Source organism: Camarhynchus parvulus, chromosome 7 (assembly GCF_901933205.1).
Source record: "Camarhynchus parvulus chromosome 7, STF_HiC, whole genome shotgun sequence".
Lineage (NCBI taxonomy): Eukaryota > Metazoa > Chordata > Aves > Passeriformes > Thraupidae > Camarhynchus > Camarhynchus parvulus.
Genome location: NC_044577.1, coordinates 36870097 through 36893549, shown reverse-complemented (window position 1 = coordinate 36893549; position 23453 = coordinate 36870097). Strand labels below are relative to the sequence as shown.

At 46.4% G+C, this 23453-nt stretch overlaps 1 protein-coding gene across 3 annotated transcripts in view; it reads right to left on the bottom strand.

The window, feature by feature from the left end:
• Nucleotides 1-394: 394 nt before the first annotated feature.
• The window catches only part of GALNT13 (polypeptide N-acetylgalactosaminyltransferase 13), a 43873-nt gene continuing 20814 nt past the window's right edge, over nt 395-23453 (bottom strand). The window contains exons 8-14 of one of the 3 annotated variants that reach the window (XM_030952670.1): nt 20949-21027; nt 15381-15561; nt 13531-13670; nt 11005-11103; nt 9621-9755; nt 7546-7575; nt 4994-5398 (exon numbers count right to left, since the gene is read on the bottom strand). In XM_030952670.1, the coding sequence (XP_030808530.1) occupies nt 5213-5398; nt 7546-7575; nt 9621-9755; nt 11005-11103; nt 13531-13670; nt 15381-15561; nt 20949-21027 (850 nt within the window). In that variant the 3' untranslated portion in view covers nt 4994-5212. Of the gene's footprint in view, nt 2139-4993; nt 5399-7545; nt 7576-9620; nt 9756-11004; nt 11104-13530; nt 13671-15380; nt 15562-20948; nt 21067-23453 lie in introns of those variants that run through there. The other 2 variants (XM_030952669.1, XM_030952671.1) reach the window with 2 other exon arrangements.

The following is a 23453-nucleotide window of genomic DNA, read 5'->3' as shown; positions in this document are numbered from 1 at the left end:
GTGCTGTGGCCAAAACCCTCGGCAAGGAGGTGAAATAAATAACTGGTTCCTCTTTTCCTGGTTAAATTTGATCCTTTTGTTTTCCTGCTCTTTTTATGAAGGAGAACAAAACTTCCCCCTTTTCTGGGAGATTTTTAAACCACATTTTGTATTTTTGGGGTGACTGGAGGATGAGGAGCAGGAATATTTGGGCAGGAGGCTGAAGATGAGCCCCAATTTGAGTTAATCCAGGATATTCCAGCTCCATGGATGCCCAGCAATCCCTTTCCCAGCTGAACCCCCTCCTGCTTCCCCTTTAATGCTCAGTATCCAGCAAACACCCTCTGTCATTTACACCATCCATAAACCCCGGGATGAATCCAGAACCAGCAGAGCAGATACAGAAAATACCAGCATTTTTAATGACCCAGTGCATTTACAGAGATTTTTGGGGAATTGTGAGGGAAATCCTGGGAAATATTTCCCCACTTACCCGTGCTGGGATCCCGCTGCCCTGGGATTTCAGTCTCCTGAACCCTCTGGGCAGTGAGAATTCCCAGAATCCCAGCCCAGAGGGCCAGGGCTGCATTCGGGGTGGCTCCCAGAGGAATGTCCCTGTCCCCACATCCCAGCAGGGAGCAGCTCCTGAGGGCCAGCAGCGCTTTGGGAACAGCCACACCCACACAGGGATGGAGCCCCCAGATTCCTGAAACCAGAAAGGAGCCCCTGTGATTCCAGAGAACACCTGGAGGCAGAGCTGGGAGCGGATCCAGGGACACGGCTGGGATGCAGGGACTCATGGATGTGATGGAGACCTCCAAGCTCCAGAGGTCTCAGTTTTGGTCCTTCCAGGTGTCCCCTGAGCCCCAGGTCCAGCCCCAGCTCCGTTCCCATGGAAGGAGGGGACAGCTCCCTCCATGCCACCCCGAGGTCCCACAAGTGTCACTCCTTCCCCTCGGCATTCCCATGTCTCCTGTGGCCTCATCTGCTGGAATTCCTGGTGAAGTGCACTCCTGGCCTGGTTTTCCCAACGCTGAATCCCGTTTTTTCCCAGCACAACCCAGGAAGCTTTGGTGCTGTCAAATCCCACTGGGCACGAGAGAACACCCAGGATTCACCAGGATCTCCTCCAGGAGAGCCCAGCACATCCCACCGGCTCGGGCCACACCTCCCAGGATGGCTCCCAGTGCCAGCTGGTGCCACAGGGCCTCTAGGCTGGGCCACCTCTCTGGGGTGACATGTGACACCGACACCTCCATATCCCACCTTCTCCAAGGTGCCTCTGGAATCTCTGGAGTGACAGCAACACCTCCATACCCCACCTTTCCAAGGTCAGATGATGCCTCTGGAGTGACAGCAATGCCTGCATATCCCATCTTCTCCAAGGTCAGACAATGCCTCTGGAATTTCTAGAGTGACAGCAATGCCTTCCTATCCCAACTTCTCCAGGGTCAGACGATGCCTCTGGAATTTCTAGAGTGACAGCAATGCCTTCCTATCCCAACTTCTCCAGGGTCAGATGATGCCTCTGGAATTTCTAGAGTGACAGCAATGCCTTCCTATCCCAACTTCTCCAGGGTCAGACAATGCCTCTGGAATTTCTAGAGTGACAGCAATGCCTTCCTATCCCAACTTCTCCAAGGTCAGACAATGCCTCTGGAATTTCTAGAGGGACAGCAACACCTCCCCATCCCAACTTCTCCAGGGTCAGCTGATGCCTCTGGGATTTCTGGAGTGACAGCAACACCTCCATATCCCATCTTCTCCAAGGTCAGCTGCTGCCTCTGGAATCTCTAGAGTGACAGCAATGCCTCCATATCCCATCTTCTCCAGGGTCAGCCGCTGCCTCTGGAACCTGGAGCCCGCTGGTGCCGGTACCAGCAATCCTGGATCACCTGGAGGCCCGGAGGAGTCCCAAGGGCACGGCGGCACCAGGAGCCCCTCGGTGACTCTGCTGGGGCCGGGAGCGGGCTGGGCACTGCTGGGAGCAGCAGGAGCAGCGGGATGGGAAGCGGGAATCACGCCGGCAGGGTCATGTTGCGCAGCAGCCACTGCTGGGCGCGGCCGCCGCCGCAGTCGCGCACGGTGGGCACCAGCCGGTCCTCGTCCGACGGCTCCGCCAGGCACTGGTTGCTGTTCAGGTGCCTCAGGGTGAGCTTCTGCAAGGGGATGGGACAGAGAATTCCTGCTGAAAACACGGCATTCCACTGGAATTCTGCAGCCGTGATATTTTCTGAAAAATCCCTTTGCCAGGATTTTCCTCCTGAGAAGGTGAGAGGCCTCAGAGGAAAAGAAAAACAATGATTGTCTGCTGCTGTGGGATGCAACAGGTGCATCCGTGATTGGTCTCCTGTGGTTGTTTCTAATTAATGGCCAATCACAGCCCAGCTGTCTCGGACTCTCTGGTCAGTCACAAGATTTTATTATCATTCCATTCCTTTCCTTTCAAGCCTTCTGAGGAAATCTTTCCTTCTATTCTTTTAGTACAGTTTTAGTATATCATTTTCTTTTAATATAATACATATCATAAAATAATAAATCAGCCTTCTGAAACATGGAGTCAACATTCTCGTCTCTTCCCTCGTCCTGGGACCTCTGTGAGCACCATCACAGAATTCCACCTGGGGAATTGCAATTTCCTGGCGTTCCAGGCCTGGTTTGGTCACTGGGTGGAACAATCTGCTGGAGCTCCAGGACAGCCCCACCAGAGCCACCCCTGCTCCTCCCTCTGCTGAACCAACAAACCCCTCAGCAAAGGGAAAGGAATTCCAAGGAAATCTTGTATTTCCAAGGCACAGCTGCTGGATGAAGGAGTTTGGTCTCCACAGCCATGGACACGTGGGATGTTTGGGAGCAGAGCAGGAATTTTTTGTTGCTGAGGGGAATGTATTTGCTCAGTATTCCATGAAAATGCTGCTGTTTCCTTCTTGGGACACCCCCTCTGATCCCACCCCATTTCTGTGGGATAGGACAATTAGAAGGACTCAAAATGTATTGGAAGGAATAAAACAGCACCTGTTCCATGGGGAGAACAAATTCCCAGAGAAATCCCAGGAAGTTAAAGAGGAAACTCTGTCCTTAAGCAACACCAGAGGGGTTCAGTCCCAGCTGAGCCAGGAGCGTTCCCATCACCATTCCCTGGGATTGTGGCAGGGCCTGCCCACCCTCCCAGCCAGGAATTCCCAATGTCCCATCCATGCCTGCCCTCTGGCACTGGGAGCCATTCCCTGGCTCCTGTCCCTCCATGCCTTGTCCCCAGTCCCTCTGCAGCTCTCCTGGAGCCCCTTCAGGCCCTGCCAGGGGCTCTGAGCTCTGCCTGGAGCCTTCCCTTCTCCAGGGGAACATTCCCAGCTCTCCCAAGATCCCTGGGAATGGGGAATTTCAGGGCGGAAATCCTGTCTGCATGTCATCCACTGGAGCAGAGCCTGATTTTATGGCAAGGGAACAAACAGGGAAAACCAGGATGGGCAGGAAAATCCTGGAGCCCTCAGGAAGGGAGGAATTAATCCCAAAATTCATCCCAAACAGCCCAGGCTGATGTCAAACCTTGGGATCTCCTCAGGGATAGAGGGGCTGGAATGGTGGGAGCTGCTTGAGGTCTTGGGCTCACCCAGGAGCATAAATATTGATACAATTTAAAAAATTAAAATAAATAAATTATAGAAAAAAATAATAAATTAATATAAAATATAAGATTATAGAAAATATAAAAACAATACATTAAATAATATAGATGACTATAATATATATTACGCACAATATAAACAAATATAAAAATAATATCGAATACGAAATTTAAGGGACTAAAAATAGATTAAATAATATAATCTAGAATAATATAAAATATAAGATATATAAAATAATATACAAATAATATAGCAGAGAATAATATAAAATTTAAATTAAAATAATATAATAATACTAACTGAAGGAAAATCAGGAATCATTTTCACAAGAGTCTGATGCTCTAAGGGCTCATAAACACCATTTATGTTCATTATTTATAATATTTCTATATAATATTATACTTACTGAAAAATATAGCAGTATGTTTATCTATTACATTATAAACATACATGGTGTTTATGAGTGTAAATTTTTATCTATTATATATATTATATATATATATTTTTTTTAATTTTATATCTTTTAATTTTATATAATAAATATATAAATAAATAAAAAATATAAAATAAATTCACCTATAGATAAATATTTCAATACATATAGATACAAAGAAAGACTTTTCTAGTGTTTCAACTAAACTGGTCAGAAATTCTGTTTTTCTTACCACCTATCTCCTTGGGCTACTCCACTGAATAGGAAGAATTCCATGAAAAGTACAGGAAAAAAAATCTATAAAAAACCAAATTCTAGGAAAATTCTAGGAAAAATCTGTGGAAAATCCTAGGAAAAGTGGAACCTTTTTGAAAACTATTTTGCAATTGGGATTATTTTTATGTCTTGGAATAGGAATCATATATTTAGCTCCTGCAGAGTGGAACATTCACAGTGACAGCAAGAGATCAAGGGAGTTTAATTCATACAAAATTAATTAAAACTAACAATAACTAAGACTAATAATTTCTAGTAACTAATAATTACTAAGAACTAAGAATTAACATTAAACATCTGTTCTATCCTACAGCTATAAAATCATCTTCTGTCTTGTTTTATAGAAAAAAAAATTGATATGAAAAATTCTATTAAATTCTATGAAAATTCTATGAAACAAAATGTTAGATTTTATGAAAATTCTATCAAAATTCTATTAAAATTCTACAAAAAATTGTATGAACATTCTATGAAAATTCCACGAAAAATTCTATGAAATAATTGTAAGGAAATTCTATGAAATAATTGTAAGGAAATTCTATGAAATAAGTATACGAAAATGATATGAAAAATTGTTAGAAAATTCTATGAAAATTCTATAAAAGATCCCTGAAAATTGCATGGAAAATTTTAGGGAAAATTTCATGAAACAATGAAAACTGTATGAAAAAGTGTTTCAAAAATTCTTGTGAAATTAACATTCCATGAGGATCTACGAATCCCATGAAAAACGAACAGTTGCGAAACCGCCAAAAAAAAATTTCCAAAACCACAAAAACCTCACCCAAAACTAAAACAAGACAGAAACTCCGCCGAGCTCCTCCAGCAGAACCCGGAGCAGGAAGATTCCCTGGGAATTCCTTACCACATCCCAGATTTGCTCCCAGTCCTGACGCCCCTACAGGAAGTAATCCGTGGGGCTGGAGTAAACCTTCCTAAAGACTTCCAGGCGGGAGTAATTCCTGAGGCTCCAGGTCTGCAGGGCGCTCCCGTCGCAGGCCTCCACCGTGGGGCCCTGGGAGCCGTCCTCCACCCTGCCCAGCGTCAGGCACGACTGCGTGATGATGTGCAGGAACGTGCGCCTCTGGAAAAGCGGGAACGCTCGGCAGGAATGGCGCGGAAAACCGGGAATTGTTCACGGAGAGCGGGATGGGAACGCGCCGCGGACAGACGGGGATGTGCGGAGGGGAATTCATGGGCTGGGGTTGAATCGCACACAAAATCTCCTCCCTGCTCTCGAGAGCATTCCCGTGATCCAGACTGTGGCTCCAAATCCTGTTCTCCCTACCCTTGGATTGCTATTCCCCATTAGGAAGACCCAGGCAGAGATGGGGTTTTCCTAGAAATATCCCCAAACTTTCTCCTTGCTCTGGAGAGCATTCCCATGATCCAGACTGTGGCTCCCAATCCCCTTCTCCCTACCCTTGGATTGCTATTCCCTGCTGGGAAGATCCACAGATGGGCTTTTCCTAGAAATACCCCAAAACTTCCACCTTGCTCTGGAGAGCGTTCCCATGATCCAGACTGTGGCTCCAAAACCCGTTCTCCCTACCCTTGGATTGCTGCAATTCCCCACTGGGAAGATCCACAGATGGGGTGTTCCTAGAAATATCCCAAAACTTCCACCTTGCTCTGGAGAGCATTCCCATGATCCAGACCAGATTGTTGCTCTCAGTCCTGCTCCTCCAACCCCTTGGATTGAGACTATTCCCTACTGGGGAAGACCCAGGCAGAGATGGGGTTTTCCTAGAAATATCCCAAAACTTCCTCCTTGCTCTTGAGAGCATTCCCATGATCCAGAGTGGATTGTGGCTCATTCTCCCTACCCTTGGATTGCCGCAAATCCCTGCTGGGAAGACCCACAGATGGGAAGATCCACAGATCCACATATTTGGAATATTTCTATCAAATTTTCTATTGGATAGAAATATCCCAAAACTTCTGCTTTGCTCTTGAGAGCATTCCCATGATCCAGAGTGGATTGTGGCTCCCAGTCCTGCTCTCCCTACCCTTGGATTGCCGCAATTCCCCACTGGAAAGATCCAGGCAGAGATGGGTTTTGTTCTGCACAAATATCCCAAAATTTCCTTCCTGCTCTTGAGCCCATTCCCAAGATCCATCAAGGAGTGTGGCTTCCAATCCTGCCTCTCCAGCCCCTTGGATGGCTAAGATTCCCCACTGGAAAGATCTGGGCACAGATGGGGTTTTTCCAGCACAAACCACCCTAAACCCCATTTGGGAAACACCCAATTAAAAACAGAATTCATTAAACATTTATGAGTTGGTTTTTTTTCTCCACAATTGCAGCTTTTCCATTCCAGTGCTAATTCCAGGTGGGGTGGGATGAAGAGGAGCTTCCACTTCCCTAAATTCTCCCCACTGTCACCCCATCACTGAGGTGGAATGCTCTTCCCACATCCCTCACCCGCTCCTTTTCCATGATTTTGGCTTGGGAATGGAAAAAGTGACGTGAGGATAAAGGAGGCACCAAAAATACCAGAGCCCAGTGTCCCTGAAATGTCACTTGGAGTCACAGGCAGGGAGAGCAATGCTGGATCTCTCTGGATCAGCACTCCCTGCTCCCTCCTGCCCACCAGCCCTTCCAGGGAATGCAGAGGTCCATCAGCACAGGACTTGGGAATTCTCTCTCTCTGGAGTTCACAGGATATGAAATATCCAAAGGTGGCACATTCCTCACATGGGGATAAACAGGAATGTAGGAATCTGAGCAGGATTTTCCTGGTATGTGGATTCATGGTGTGGTTTGGGGTGGAAAGACCTTAAATCCCACCCCATCCCACCCCTGCCATGGCAGGGACACCTCCCACTGTCCCAGGCTGCTCCAGCCTGGCCTTGGGCACTGCCAGGGATCCAGGGGCAGCCCCAGCTGCTCTGGGAATCCCAGCCCAGCCAGGAATTCCCAATTCCCAATGTCCCATCCATCCCTGCCCTCTGGCAGTGGGAGCCATTCCCTGGCTCCTGTCCCTCCATGCCTTGTCCCCAGTCCCTCTGCAGCTCTCCTGGAGCCCCTTCAGGCCCTGCCAGGGGCTCTGAGCTCTGCCTGGAGCCTTCCCTTCTCCAGGGAACATTCCCAGCTCTCCCAGGCTGGCTAAGGGAGCGGGAAGCTCTGGAATGTTGGAGCAGCAGCTATGGAGAAGCACTGAGTGAGGGCACTGCTACAGGAGCTATTCCAGGGATTGGGATGTGGCACAGGGATTGCACCAGACTTACCTCAAAGCTATACTCCCATTTCCCAAAATACTGAGGGAAGGGAAGACAGAAGGAAAGCGGAGTCAGTGATCCAAGGAACATTTTTTGTGCAGCCCTCCAGCTCTCCCTGGATGGAAATTCCACAACTTTGCAGGGACATCACAACTGGGGACAAACAGTGGCAATTATCCAGGAAAAAATCATGGAATCCTGAGCGGGAAGGGATCCACGGGGATCACTGATCCAAAACCTGGCCCTGCCAGAATATCCTAACAATCCCATCCTCTCCCTTAGAGAGTTGTCCAAACACTCCTGGAGCTCTGGCAGCCTTGGAATAAACCCCGAGGGATCTGTCAGGAATAAATCCTGAGGAATTTGTCAGGAATAAATGCTGACATCACCATCCATCCACAAGGAATTAAACTCCTTCCTATCAGCTGTGACACATTTCCAACTTCATTTTTCCCCTGGATCCCTTCGTGCATGTCACGTCCCAGGATCTCATCCCTCTCCACATCCAGAGGTTTCCCCAGATGTCACAACAGGAATCACCAGGCATGGGAGCCTGGAATCTATTCACTGTTTAAATACCACAAACTAAATTAGGAAATTATAAAAATAATAGCAGGAAATCATCAAAAATTCCATGAAAATCCCTCAGAGAAACCCCTTTTTAGGATTATTTCATGTCCACCTGTGGCCCTGTTGTCCACTGCCAAGCCAGAATTCCTAAAAATTCCTAAAAACCACTCAAAATCCCTCCATGCAATAAACCACTCAAAATCCCTCCAGGCCTAAATAAGGAAGGTAAGGAAAAATCAGTGTAATCCCACTGGAAAATCAAATTACTGAATACAAGGGATTCAGGAAATATCCTGTAATTGTTTCTCTTAGAAAAAAAAAATGGAATATCACAACTGGTTGTTTTCTGGGGGAAAAAAAGTCCTGGATATTAGGAATGTTTGGAGGTTAATAATACAATAACAAATACATAATAATGGCAATAATGAAATGAAAGGGAAAATGGGCAGCTGAAATCTGAATATTTCAAGGAAAATTGGCAATAAAAAGCTTTGCTCAATAAATCCAGGGACAGGGAATGCAATGGGATGTTTTCCAGGAGAACAAGCAGCCAGTCCTTGGAGATGCCATAAAAACACGGAGTATTCCTGTTTTAGGAGCTCCATCTCATGGCCGAGATGGGTTTTACACAATTCCTGGGCAATTCTGCTCAATTTAAGGGGAAAACCAGCACATTCCCTCTGTGTGTATTTTATTGGAAGAATTCCAGCCTTCCAGGCAGGAAGGGTGGAGGTGCCCAAGGAATTCCTGGATGTGGCTGGGCTGGGGAGGAGGTGGGGATGGGGCACAGCCTGGACCTGATGACCTGGGAGGGCTTTTCCAGCCTCAGGGTGGACACCAGCAGGAATTTCCCCAGGGAAAGGGTGTCACCATCAAATTTTCTGGAAAAATCCCTTTGCCCAGGACTTTGCTCCTGGGAAGCTGAAAAGCCTCAGAGAAGAATGAAAACAATAATTGTCTGATTTGCTTCTCCTGTGTTTTGCTGCTTTGGAATATGGTTGGGACATTGTTTACCAACTGGTCATTGTTTGATTGGTTTCATGTGAGTTGTTTTTATTTATTGGCCAATTACAGCCCAGCTGTGTCAGGGCTCTGGAGAGAGTCACGAGTTTTGATTATTATCTTTTTAGCCTTCTGTCTGTATCCTTCCTGCATTCTTTAGTATAGTTTAGTATAGTTTTAGTACAGGATTCTTTTATACAATATAAATTGCATAAATAACATAAAATAATAAATTAGCCTTCTAAGAACATGGAGTCAGAGTCATTCTTTCCCCCTTTATCTGGGGAACCTCACAAATATCACAGAAAGGGGTCTCAGGCCTTGGCAGGGGCTGCCCCAGGGAGCTTTGCAGCACCCATCCCTGGAGGTGCCCCAGGAATTCCTGGAGGTGGCACTCAGGGCTCTGGGCTGGGGACAAGGTGGGCACAGCTGGGACTCCATGACTCTGGAATGCTTTTCCAGCCTCAGGGATGCTGGGATTGTGCCAGAGCCACCCCCCAGGCCCGGGGTACCTCAGCATCGTACTCCCAGAGCTGGTTGCCCCTCAGGTGGTGGCACTTGAGCATGAGGACGGGGCCGTTGAGCCGCGACACGTCCAGGCACAGGTCGTCCGTGCGGATCTCCTTGTCCGCCGTGTAGGAGAACACCTGGAACACAGAGGGGCTGGAAAAGGGCTGGGAACCCCAACCCCAGCCCTGGGAGGGACCCCGGGCTGGAGAGCTGGAGCCTTTCCTCAGAGAAATCCGTGGGAATTCAGCAGAAGGGAAAGGCTTTCCACTGGAGGAATCCATGGGAATTCAGGGAAAGGTTCTCCACTGGAGAAATCCATAGGAATTCAGGGAAAGGTTCTCCCTTGGAGAAATCCATGGGAATTCAGGGGAAGGGAAAGGTTCTCCATTGGAGAAATGCATGGGAATTCAGGGGAAGGTTCTCCACTGGAGAAATCCATGGGAATTCAGGGGAAGGGAAAGGTTTTCCCAGCCAAAAAGCAGGGAAATGAGGCCAAGCTCCAGTGAGGATGGAGGAAGAGACAGGAGGAGATGGCAGGAGCTGGGATGAACCTCCAGGATAAATCAGGGATGGGAACATGGAGCATCCCAGCCTTTCCCACCAGGAATGTGGCCAGGAGCAGGTGTCTGGAACACCAGAACTATCAGGGAATTGTGACCGTGCCAAGCTGGCACCACCTCTGGAAAATTCCACACATAAATAATAAATTCTAATTAATTAAAATAGAGTTAATCTAAAATATGCTTAAAAGTCCCTTAATTATAATTTACATCCCAAACCCCATCTGGAGCAGCCATGCTAATTTGAATATCCACTGGAATATGCAAATTTTGTTCTAATTAACCCAGTGTTGTTGGTCACAAGACCAAGAATTCCATCCACCTTTCTACTCCCCTTCCAGCTCCTCCAAATGAAACTCCCCAGGCCCTCACTACTGGAATTCCACTAAAAATCTTCCATGAATATCCTGGATATTTATTTGCCTTCACACATTCAGAACAGATGGATTCAGCTACGTTTATGGATTATGCCCATTTCATTTTTATGAAATTAAATTCAAATTCCTGATCACATTTCCCAAAGTTCATGCCTGGAATGTTTAATTTATCATTAAATGACAGCAGGATTCTATTCAATATATTCACTAGGATACTTCCCACAGATGTGTACCAATATTCCCCCAAAAATCTGGAGCTAAAATTGAAAAAAAAAAAGGGCTGAGTCCTCTTAAAATCCTTCAGCTCTAAATTGAATGTATTTTGGAATTTTCATTGATTATTTTGATATTACTTTCACACAAAATCTAAAACAGAATTGAAACAGATATTTAAAATATTCCAAAGGAATTCTTGGACAAACAAGCCACTTTTCCCTGGTTTTATTTACCTGGTTTCCTCCCATGCCATGGCAGTTGAAAAATCCCACTTTTTCGTTCTCCTTGCGGCCCATGTTGTCCAAGCACTGGTTGGTTTCAACATTCCTGATCTGGAGAAAGGAAAGAGGTGAAATGTTCTTTAAAATATTTCCTGGACCTGCCAGATCTGTGCAGAAAATTGCAATTTGTGAACAGATCACATTCCTGAATAGTCAGGGAATGGTCTGGGTTGGAAGTGGCCCCAAAGCTCATCCACGGCCAGGGGCAAATCTACTATTCCACATCAAGCCATGAGGGAATTCAGGATGATTATCCCAAATCTGTCAAAATCTCCATTCTTTCTCTCCCTGTCTGCCTCAGAAAACAACAAAACATCCACTTGGGAAATGCACTTTGAGGCCTGGTGCTGCTCACCTTTGATTTACACCATTTTTCCTTGGATTTGAGCCCAGGAGGAGCCATCCAGGGCAGGACATGGATCATTTAGGGCCTAATGATGCTGCTCCAGCTTGGATGGATCAAATCCTGCCCAAATCTCTTCTGCAAGGCAGGAAAATGTCCAAAAAATGCACTTGCAATGCCTTAAAAATCCCCCATTTCTCTGCTGCTCCCCGGGCTTTAAGGCTGCAATTCCCTTTTCCTGCTGCACTGGAACAGCCAGGCAGGGCTTTAATTCCCAGCTCCTGCCTGAGCTGCTGTTTCCATGGGAACTGAGGCCACACTGCACAGATCAGGTGTTTTAATCACTTCTTTCTGCCTTTCTCATCCCATTTTCCAGCCTGACAACGTGCCACAATCCCACTTTATTTGACATTCCCTAGACAAGTCCTTTCCTTGCTGGAAACCCCCATTTCCCTTTATTTTGGCAGGATTAAACCTGGAATCCTCCAGCGCCTTTTATTCCTGCCTACAATGGCAAATTTCAGTGGGAAATCACTTCCCTGGATGTCAAAAAAAAAGCCATTTGTGCCTCAGAGTGTTATTCCAGGATTGTTATTCCATCACCAAATCCTTTGATTGTTATTCCATCATCTCAAATCAACCCATTCCAGGGCTTTTAAAAGGCAGTGTAGGTACAACTCAATGTAATATTTTTAACTGTGTATTTGTTGAATTTGAAAGGAATTCCAGCTCCTGGTGGTCCCAGAACCTGGTGATTACCAGGAATGTCCTTGACCCTCAGCTCCAGGCTGGAAAACACTCAGTGAACAAACATTTCTTTAAAAAAATAATTTTAAAAAAGCCATTTCTAGTATCTTTCTAAGCAATTAATGATGATGGAAGATTCCCCTCAAGGGCTGCATATTCATTGTGTCAAAATATTAATACCAAACTTCACTTTTCCAATCTCCTGCTCCACTTGGGAGATAAATTTGCCTGGTGAACATTTGGAATAGACACTTGATTTAAAGGGAGATTTTAAAGGAGAGGGAATATGTTTGGAACAGTAACTTCTCCTTAAAAAGGACTTGAAAAATGGAAATAAAGAGAAATAAGAGACAAGAAAGGAACTCCAGGACCTGAGTCTTGGCTTCAAAGCCACCTCATCCCCATAGGAATGGATCCATTGGCTCTGGACACCTCCTGGTTCGCTGCACTTACTGGTTTCTTTACTTACTGGTTTGTGGTACTTACTGGATTCCTGCACTTTCTAGTTTTTGGTACCTACTGGTATTCCTTACTAACATGTTTCCAGTTCTTACTGGTTTCCTGCATTGCTGATTTCTTTTACTTACTGGTTTCCAGCAGTTACTGGTTTGCTGAAGTTACTAGTTTCCTTTCCTTACTGGTTTGCTGCACTTCTTGGGTGTCCCAGATTTACTGGTTTACTTTACTTGTTGGTTTGTTGCAGTTACCTGTCAGGTTGCTTTCCTTTGCTTACTGGTTTCCAGTTCTCACTGGTTTCCTTTATTTCTTGGTTCTCCTGCTCTCCTAGACTTCCTCCTTCGTTGTAGTTACTGGTTTCCTTCCCTTACTGGTTTCCAGTTGTTGCTTTACTTACTGGTTTGTACTACTGATTTCCTGCACAGATTGATTTCCTTTCATTCCTGGTTTCCTCCACTCCTGGTTTACTGCACGGATTGATTTCCTTTCATTCTGGTTTCCTGCACAGATTGATTTCCGTTAATTCCTGGTTTCCTGCACAGATTCATTTCCTTTAATTCTGGTTTCCTCTACACCGGGTTTCCTACACTGATTGATTTCCTTTAATTCCTGGTTTCCTGCACGGATTGATTTCCGTTAATTCCTGGTTTCCTCTATGCCTGGTTTCCTGCACTGATTGATTTCCTTTCATTCTGGTTTCCTCTACTCCGGGTTTCCTTCACGGATTGATTTCCTTTAATTCCTGGTTTCCTGCATGGACTGATTTCCTTTAATTCCTGGTTTCCGCTACTCCTGGTTTTCCTGCAATTCCTGATCTGCTTTACTTCCTGGTTTCCTGCAATTCCTGGTTTCTTTTCTTTCCTGCTTGGCTGCCCTCCCCTTGTCCCTCCATTCCCATCCCGTCCCAGCAGGCCCGTGGTGAATTCCAGTACCTCTCCCAGGGAGTAGTAGCGCCGCGGGATCTGCGAGTCGGGGTACACGTTCTCCAGGTACCAGGAGAAGGGTTTGCAGCCCAGCCTCTCCCGCAGGGCCTTCCTCACAGAAACGTCTCCATAATCCACCTTCACCACCCCTGCAATGGGGAGAGAAGAGCCCATCAAACATTTGGGGAAAATCCCGGAGCCACCCCAGCTCCCCTGCTGGAAACATGTCCATAATCCACCTTCACCACCCCTGCAATGGGGAGAGAAGAGCCCATCAAACATTTGGGGAAAACCTCAGAGCTGCCCCCAGCTCCCCTGCAGGGTTTTCCTGAAGGAAATCCATAATCTAGTCTCCATAATCCATCCTCACCACCCCTGCAATGGGGAGAGAAGAGCCCATCAAACATTTGGGGAAAACCCCAGAGCTGCCCCAGTTCCCCTGCAGGGCTTTCCTGATGGAAACGTCTCCATAATCCACCTTCACCACCCTTGGAATGGTGAGAGAAGAAAGAGCCCATCAAATATTTGGGGAAATAACCCCAGAGCTGTCCCAGTTCCCCTGCAGGGCTTTCCTGAAGGAAACATCTCTATAATTCACCTTCACCACCCCTGGAAGGGTTTTCTTAAATCCGGCTTGGCTTTATTAAAAATTCTGGCTCCTGACTCATCTCAGCACAAATAAAGATTTTCCTGTTATGCACACAAAAACAGGAGAAGGCACCAGTTAAAAATATCCCAAAAATTAGAGCTGAGCTCTCCTCCAGCAGAATTCTGTTTTCCCAGGGAACCAGATCTCTCCAGACTTTTAATTTGGGATGTAATTATGAGGTGTGCCCCTCATTATGCTGAGAAGTCTGCTTCCCACTGGGAGCAGCCCCTGGCTCCTCTCTCCTGGGATCTCAGCTCAGGAATGGGATGAATCAGCTCCCAGAGGAGCTGGGGGATGAGGCTGTGCCAGACAACAGAGCCCTCATTACCAACAGGCAAAATCCTTTGTTCTCCCAGGGAATTATCCAGAGATACCCATTTTCCTCATTAATTGGAAGGGAAAAGGATCAAAAAGCAGATTAAAAATATTTTAAAATATCTTTTTATATTTAGGAATGCCCTATTAAAAAAAAAATCTGCAATTTCCTACTTCTTTTTATGGACAATTTCCATGAAAATTTTCATTTTATTTCCCTTTCTCCTCCATTTGCTTCTCAATGCTGGGGAACAACCTCATTATATTTTATCTATTAATGAATGCAGATATTAATAACTTGGGAAGAGATCAGGGGCTGGAGCATGTCCAGGGAAGGGAACGGAGCTGGGAAGGGGCTGGAGAATCCCTGAGGGAGCCGGGAAGGGGCTGGAGAATCCCTGAGGGAGCCGGGCAGGGAATGGAGAATCCCTGAGGGAGCCGGGCAGGGAATGGAGAATCCCTGAGGGAGCCGGGCAGGGGCTGGAGAATCCCTGAGGGAGCCGGGCAGGGGCTCACCTGGAGCAAAGGAGGATCCCCAGGGATCTTTTCCCTCTCTGGAATTCCCTGCCAGGAGGGCGCAGCCGGGGGGGTCGGGCTCTGCTCCCAGGGAACAGGGACAGGAGCAGAGGGAACGGCCTCAGGCTGGCCCAGGGCAGCTCAGGGTGGATTTTGGGGCAATTCCTTCAGGAAAAGGTGTTCAGGTGGAGTCCCCATCCCTGCAGGGATTTCAGAACCCTGTGGATGTGGCACTGGGGACAGGGCAGTGGTGGGAATGGTTGGACTCAAAGACCTCAGAGAACTTTTCCAACCCAAACAACTCCATGACACCTCCATTCCCATCTCCCTTTTTCAGGAAGCACTCCAGACCTCCAGAGGACCCCAAACCCAGCCGTACCCGGGGAGATGATGTAGAAGAAATCCTTGAACTCGTCCATCCAGACCTCGGCCAGCCTGCGGTTGTTCTTGTTGATGACGTGGCCGGTGCCCCCCGGGAAGGTGTAGGGGGTGGCCTTGCGGAACACGTGTCCCACGTGGGAGCAGGTGACGATCTCCAGGGAGCCTCCACACTGCCAGATCTGCAACGGGAACGGGGCCAACCTGCAGGACACTGCTGGAACCCAGGACATCTCTCTGGCTGCCCTGGAGGACTCCAGACCCTGGCAGGGGCTCAGAGACCTTGGCACAGTCACAGACACCTGTGCCTTGGATTTTAACCCATAGAAACAATTCCCAACTTTGTGTGAAGAGTTACAAGCCACAAGGGTTTGAGTAGAATGATAGTGAATTTGTCACAGGGTGAAAAAGTGACAAATTAACTATCACTCTACTCAAAAGACTTCCAAGAATTCTGGGGTTTTAGAATGGGGGTTCAAGAGGCAAGATGGAGGAATCTGGGCATGTCCTGTCCTTCTTCTTCTCCTCCATCTTCTGCTGTGACGGTGGCACTTTTGGATTGGTTTAGAGTAGAGACAGGCCGTCTGACATAGGTGATAGGTATTGGAAAGTTATTGTAAATAAATTACACATGGATTCTCAGGGCTCTGGCTGCTCACAGTGACCCCGAGATGTGTCAGAAATTCTCCTTTCCCAGCCCGGCGCTCAAAGAAGGAGTCAGAGCTCTTCAGTTCTCGGTCCCAAGGCTGTTTGTTGTTCCTTATCTATAAAATTCTTTCTCCTGTCCAGCCCAGGGCTGCTCAGCAGGACAGACAGAGGCACTCTGCCTGCCCCAGGTGGTGTTATCTTTTTATACTAAAAACTACGTGTGCAATATTTACAATTACTGCCCAATGCCCATCACCTGTGTTAGACAGTGAGCTCCTACTCTGAACCAATCCAACAGTGCCACCAGCACAGCAGGAGATGGAGACCAAGAAGAAGAAGAAGAAGGACAGGGCATGCCCAGATTCCTCCACACAGGAATTCTATGGAAAACAACTAGAAAAGGAGAATTTTAACTGGATTTTCCTGCTCTTCCCCAAAATCCATGGAGCTCGGGCCCAGCCCCACTCCAAGGAGCAATAAAGACAATTTTTGACTGGATTTCTCCTGCTCTTCCCCAGAGCTCCCAGAGTGGAAGTGCTGGGGATGGGTCATTTGGATTTGTGTCCTTGGAGCACATCCTGCTGGGAAAGGTGTCATTCCCAATGGATTCATGGAGGGTGTGGATTTTCCAGGATTCCATAATAGTCAAAGGAACGGAGCAGAACTTCTACCTACACACTCAAATATATAATTTTTTCATATATTTTGATATACAGTTATGTATACATATTTTATATATATATTATATATTATAATATAGTTTTATTTTTTATATAATTACATTTTATATCTATATTTACAGAATTTTTTTCCAAGCAGAATCCCATCCATGGCCATCCTGAGGAAAGCCCCAGCATTCCCAGGATATTGCCACACCCAGGGACACAAAGCAGCACATCCCAGACCCTCAGAGGGGTCAGGGAGAAATCCAGGATTTCAGGGTGTGTTCTCTACCTTATGTGATGAAATCCCAAAAATTCCATAATAAATGAAGAAGACAATGCGGGGAACTTTTCCCAGATGGAGATTTTCCCTTTCCAAGTGCCAACATCCATGCTTGGGATAATCTAAAACATGCTGGAATTTAGAACTTTGGGGTTAAAGAAAGTAACAAATTTTGCTGCTGGATCACTGTGGAGTGAGAAATGCTGGGAATCCTGGAATTATTTAGCTTGGAAAATACTCCCAAGATCATTGAGTCCAATGTTAACCACATCCACCACTGACCCATGTCCTCATTCCACAGCTTTCAGATCCTTGGGGATGGGACTCCACCTCTGGCCTGGGCTTTAGTTCCCTCCTAAGGAGCCAGAAGGATCCAAATAATTTAATTATTTATTTTAATTAATTTAAATATTTAATCCTAATTATTTTAATTAATTTTAAATTATTTTTGACTTTCAATTAAATTTCAATTATTTAGTTCCATTTTTTATTTCAATTATTTATTTCAAATATTTCTTTGAAATATTTCTGTTCCATTTTTAAACTTCAATTACTTATTTCAAATATTTCAATTATTTCAACTTTTCATTTCAATTATTTTATTACAATTCTTTTACCTCCAGGCTCCTCCTGGTGTTAAATCCCTGAGTTTTTGGGGAGTTTTAAACAGGAGCTCTGGCAGAATCTTGGAATTAAAGCTCCTTGACACAGACCTGAGTTCCCATGGCAACCAAGGCAGATTTAGCTAATTAGGGCTCCCTCCATTTCCAGAATTCCATGAGAATGAGGAGGGATGGGATCTGTGGGATCAGCAGTGAAACATCCCTGTGGTAACTGCTCAGGTACTTGGGGGAACTTCGGGATCAAGGATGCCGAGGAATTCCAGAGGGAACATGGAAAAATCCCAAATGTACACCAGGGATGTGCCCATGGAGCAACCTGGGAGCATGGAATAACCCCAAATAACTCCATGGAATAACCCCAAATATACCCCAGAGAATAAATCCCAAATATTCACCTAGTATGTGCTCATGGAGCAACCTGCGAGCATGGAATAACCCCAATAACTCCATGGAATAACCCCAAATGATTCCATGGAATAGCCCCAAATGATTCCATGGAATAACCCCAAATAATTCCATGGAATAACCCCAAATAAACTCCAGGGATGTGCTCACGGAATAACCCCAAATAAATCCATAGAATAACCCCAAGTAATTCCATAGGATAACCCCAAACAATACCATGGGATAACCCCAAATATACTCCAGGGATGTATTCCCAGAGCAACCTGGGAGTGTGGAATAAATCCCAAATAAACCCCAAGGAGTAAATTCCAAATATTCACCATGGATGTGCTCTGGAGCAATCTAGAATAACTGGACACACAATTTGAGGCACGCTCCATCCCAAATCCCAGCATTCCCCTGCTGGTTTCCCATTCCAGCTGGCAGGGAATTCCTCCCACACCACCATTTTAAAAAATCTTTGCTCTTGGACACTTTTCCAGCCCATTTTTGGCTCTCCTTGGAGCAATCTGCTCCCTGTGCCAGCTGCGATGGGATGTGGGGGAACCTGCACCCTCTTCTTAGGAAAACGAAATTTTCGACATTTTTTTAAATCCCAACAAACCAACCTTCTGGGACACTCCCTGGGAATGTGATTGCTTCCCAAAAGTTCCCATCCTGCCTAAGGATTGTGGGGTTTCAGGGATCTGCTCCCCTCACAGACTGTGGGATGCATTCATCCCTCGCCGTGGTGACCCCAGGGAGTCAGGGAATTCTGGAATGGTTTGGGATGGAAAGGCATTAAATCCCATCCCATCCCATCCAGAGACACCTCCCACTGTCCCAGGCTGCTCCAGCAGGAAAATCCAGAGAAATCCCCTTTCCCCTGTCCTTCCTGCACTTCCAGCAGTGCCAGAAATCCCAAATGAACCCCATCCTACCCTGCCCAGAGCTCACATTCCCTTTCCCAACCTAAGAAATCCTAAGGAATAATCTCATAGGAATTTTTTTTTTTTGATGGACAGATTAATTTTAATTCCCATAGGAAATCCTTTCAGAGCTTCAACGTTTTCAGGGCTATCTCCAAGTGGGATAAAACCACTTGGAGAATTTAACAGAAGATTAAAAATTTCAGTAATTCCATAAATAAAAATAAAGTTTAAGAATAAATCAGGTTTTCCTTGACTAAAGCAAACCCTTGGAGCTGTAAGAGATTCCTGCCAGGAACTGTCATTATTCTTCCCCTAATTAAAAGACATTCCTAAAAGGAGTCATTAAAGACCCATCAGCAACAGGAAGCAGCTAAAAGAAAAAAACATGGATTTTCCCAAAATAATCAAATTATACCCCATGGATGCTCCTCCTGGAAATGCCCCTGAGAGCAAAAAAGCTGGAAATCCTTTTAATTATTCTTTGGGATAATGTTGGAGCTGGATGCAGATGAGACAGACATGATCCAGGAAAAGCAAAGGCACTGGATAACATTTATGAGGATTCAGGAATTCACAAAATATGGGGGGGAGGGGCTGGGTTTATTTTATTTTTTGAGATTTATTTTTATTATTCTGAACCAGTCCCAAATCTCCTCGCAGCCTTTGGTGATAGAATCCTGGATGTAAGAACAGGAGCACCCCTGTGCCACTCCAATCCCAACCCTCTCCCACAGCAGGAATTGCCCCCAGAGTTTTCCTGGCAGGAGATATTCCCAAATCCCACTGGATAGAACAGCTTTGGAGCTGGAGGAACCTTCCTGATCCTTCAGCTCTCCCTGCCCTCATTTTCCCAAGGATTTGTTCCCTCATCAGCTGGGATTTGAACCCTTTGATATCCCTGAGAAAGTCACACAAAATATCCCTGGATTTTCAGCTGGTTTTCCTTCCTGAGGCTCTAATTAATCCCAATAATCAGCACCAGGTGATTCCCTGGCCTTCCCATGGCAATATCTGCATTTATTCCTCTCCCTGATCCCATTAATTCACTGGTTTAGGGTGGAAAGGCACATTTGGAATGCTTTAACAGGGCCTGGCACTCCCTGCTCCAGGGATCTCCTGTAGAATATGGAAAACCAAGGAAAAGAATTCCTGCACAGGGGCCTTGGCACACCCCAAGAGGAATTTTAGGATTTAAAACAGCAAAAAATGCAGGAATCTCCTTCCTTGGAAGCATCCAGGCTCAGGAGGAGAACGGAACCCTTTGATTTTCCTGCAAAGGGAACAATTAAAGTTCAGAGGAATGGCCTGGGAAAGCTTTCAAACTCCCCGCCGGTGTTCCCTGGAAAAATCTGTTCCCCAAAACACTTCAAAGGGGTTCCTGGCAAGGCAAACGGTCCTGGTTGAATGGAAAAGACAGGAAAAGGGGGGAAAGGGCATTGCTAGGATGTCTGTGGGCACCAGAGGGATCCTGGGGGTTATTCCCATCACTGAGCCCAGAAACTGGGACACATCCCAGGAGTTCAAAGCCATTCCCACCATCCCTTCCAACCATTCCTCAGCCAAGCCTCAATTTCCCACGTTTCTATCCCAAGGGCAGTGACTGGATGCATTTCCCTGAGGTGTGGCTCACCCCTACCGCAGCATTTTCTGCAGGATAGGAACTTCCCCGGAACAGACCCAGAATTCCAGCAGGAACTTGCAAGTCCATGACGCCACCATTCCCAAAACATCTTAAAACTTATTTTTAATTTTGTTTTTTAATATCGAATTTCCACTGGGCACCTCGTTTCTTCCATGAAGGAATGACTAAAATATATGGAATTTTTGAGGGATAAAACCCTCCAAATACTAAAATATTCCATGCAGCAAAAAAAAAAAACCGAAACACTCAACGAGCTTCCCCCAAATTTTAAAAGTTCCATTTAACTCATGACTTGCAGGCCAGCTAAAGCAGGAGCTCCCTGAAGGAATGACAGCACAAATGGGGGATATTTTTGTTGGGGGGTGGGGAAGAAAAGGAAGGAAAACAGAAATTACCCTAAAGGACATTTCAAGATTCTCGCCACCCCAGATATCCATTCCTGCATCGTAAGTTCCTATCTCTTCAAAGTAGTTCCTGTCAATAGAAAACAGGCCACCAGCCATAGTTGGGGTCCTGGGTGGGAAACAAACAGGAAAAAAAACACAAAGGAAAACAGAAAAGAAAAGGAAAAAAAAAAGGGAGAAAGGAAAGAGAAAAGAAAAAAGAAAAAAGACCTTTTAAAGGACACTGGAATTTATAGCACATTTCACTACACAGGAATTCTATGGAAAACAACTGGAACAGGAGAATTTTAACTGGATTTCCCTGCTCTTCCCCAAAATCCATGGATTTCAGGCCCAGCCACACCCCAAGGAAAAATAAAGACAATTTTAACCGGATTTCCCTGCTCTTCCCCAAAATCCATGGAGCCTTGGGCTCAGCCACAATCCAGGGTTGCTCCCATTTCTATGGATTATTTCAGGGGAATTGGGAGGGTAAATTGGGTGGGATTTGGGCATCCTGAGTGAGCAGCAGCTCAAATCCAATCAGGAATGCTTGGGAGGAGTTGAATGGGGAAAAAAAGACTTTTGAAGGACACTGTGGAATTTACAGCACATTTCACCACACAGGAATTCTATGGAAAACAAATAGGAGCTATGAAAAGAGAATTTTGACTGGATTTCCCTGCTCTTCCCCAAAATCCACAGAGCCTTGGGCTCAGCTACACTCCTAGGAGCAATAGAGATAATTTGGAATGGCTTTTTCCTGCTCTTGCCCAAAATTCATGGAGTGCAGGCCCAGCCACACTGCAGGGAGAAATAAAGAAAATTCTGACTGGATTTTCCTGTTCTTCCCTAGAATCCACAGAGCTCAGCCCAGCCACACTGCAGGGCTGCTCCCATTCCCATGGATTATTTCAGGAGAACTGTGAGGGTAAATTGGGTGGGATTTGGGCCTCCTGAGTGAGCAGCAGCTCAAATCCAATTGGGAATGGATTTGGGAGGAGTTTCATGGCTGGGATTTGCCTCAGAAGGAGCCCAAAACGGCATCAAAGGAGCAGGAAAATCTCAGCTAAGAGGATTAGAAATCCTTACAACCAGGCAATCCCAGGGGATGGCTGAGTTTCCCTGGAAATGGAAATGCCATGGAACGCCCAGCCCAGCTGCTGGCAGGGAACACCTCAACCCCAAATCCCAGCTTTCCTCTGAGATGTCCCAGTACAGCCAAAGGGGTTTGGGGTCTCAGCCCATCCCAGCCCCTCTGCTGAAGTCCCAGCAGCCCTAAACCTGCGGGATTTGGGGGAGTGACCCCTGGCAGGAGGCTCTGGAGCTGCTGCAGGGCTGGAGCCAGGCTGGGAGAGCTGGGAATGTTCCCCTGGAGAAGGGAAGGCTCCAGGCAGAGCTCAGAGCCCCTGGCAGGGCCTGAAGGGCTCCAGGAGAGCTGCAGAGGGACTGGGGACAAGGGATGGAGGGACAGGAGCCAGGGAATGGCTCCCAGTGCCAGAGGGCAGGGATGGATGGGACATTGGGAACTGGGAATTCCTGGCTGGGCTGGGATTCCCAGAGCAGCTGGGGCTGCCCCTGCATCCCTAGCAGTGCCCAAGGCTGGGTTGGACATTGGAGCTTGGAGCAGCCTGGGACAGTGGGAGGTGTCCTTGGGTGAAATGGGATGGGATTTAAGGTCCTTCCCAATCCCAACACTCTCATTCCTCCTTCTTCCTTCCCCTGGATGGAGACACTCTTTGCTTGATACAAAATTCCCCATTTTTTCCAAGACTGAGCCTTAAGCAAGTTTAGAAGGATGAAACTGAACTGGACACACAGACCTGGATTCTTCCAAAGGACCCCAAGTGTCCTCTGCTTTCTGAAACCAAAAACCTCCCAAATCCCTCCCTAACAAACCTGGGAGTGCTGAGTTTCCCTCTGGAAAATCCAGGGACTCTGGCCCTGATCCCCAGCCCAGCTCCTGGGATAGGGGAATGCAGCAGGCAGGACTGTTCCCTGGGATGTGAATTTAATGGGACACAACCAGACCTGCAGAGCTTCCCTTGGAAAATCCCCTCCACCAAAATATCAGCAAGATCAAAGGCCTTAAAGAGGTTTTTAAACTGTAAAAATAAATTTTTTTCCTAAATTCTGCATCTTTTCCCTGTGGAATCACCAGACAGCTCCTGTGAATTGCTGTGATTGATTCAGGATTCCCATTCCTGTACAGAAAAATGGGAGCAATCCCAGGTTTGCTGCATGCCAGCCAAGCCACAGCCCATCCCAGGATTTCATGATGGGACAGGAAGAGGGATGGCAAAGGGATTCCAGCCCTGGAGCTCCCCATGGCATCACCTCATCCTGCTTTTCCCAGGGAATCCCATCCCAGGCAGGACTTGAGCAGCACAAAATCCCACTAAACCAGACCTCTGTGGGTATATCTGGGAATAAAGGATTGGCACCAGGATCAACATCAATCCCTGCTGTTCATCACCCAGGCAGGGTTAATTAACTGCAATCAACTCCAGGTTTGAT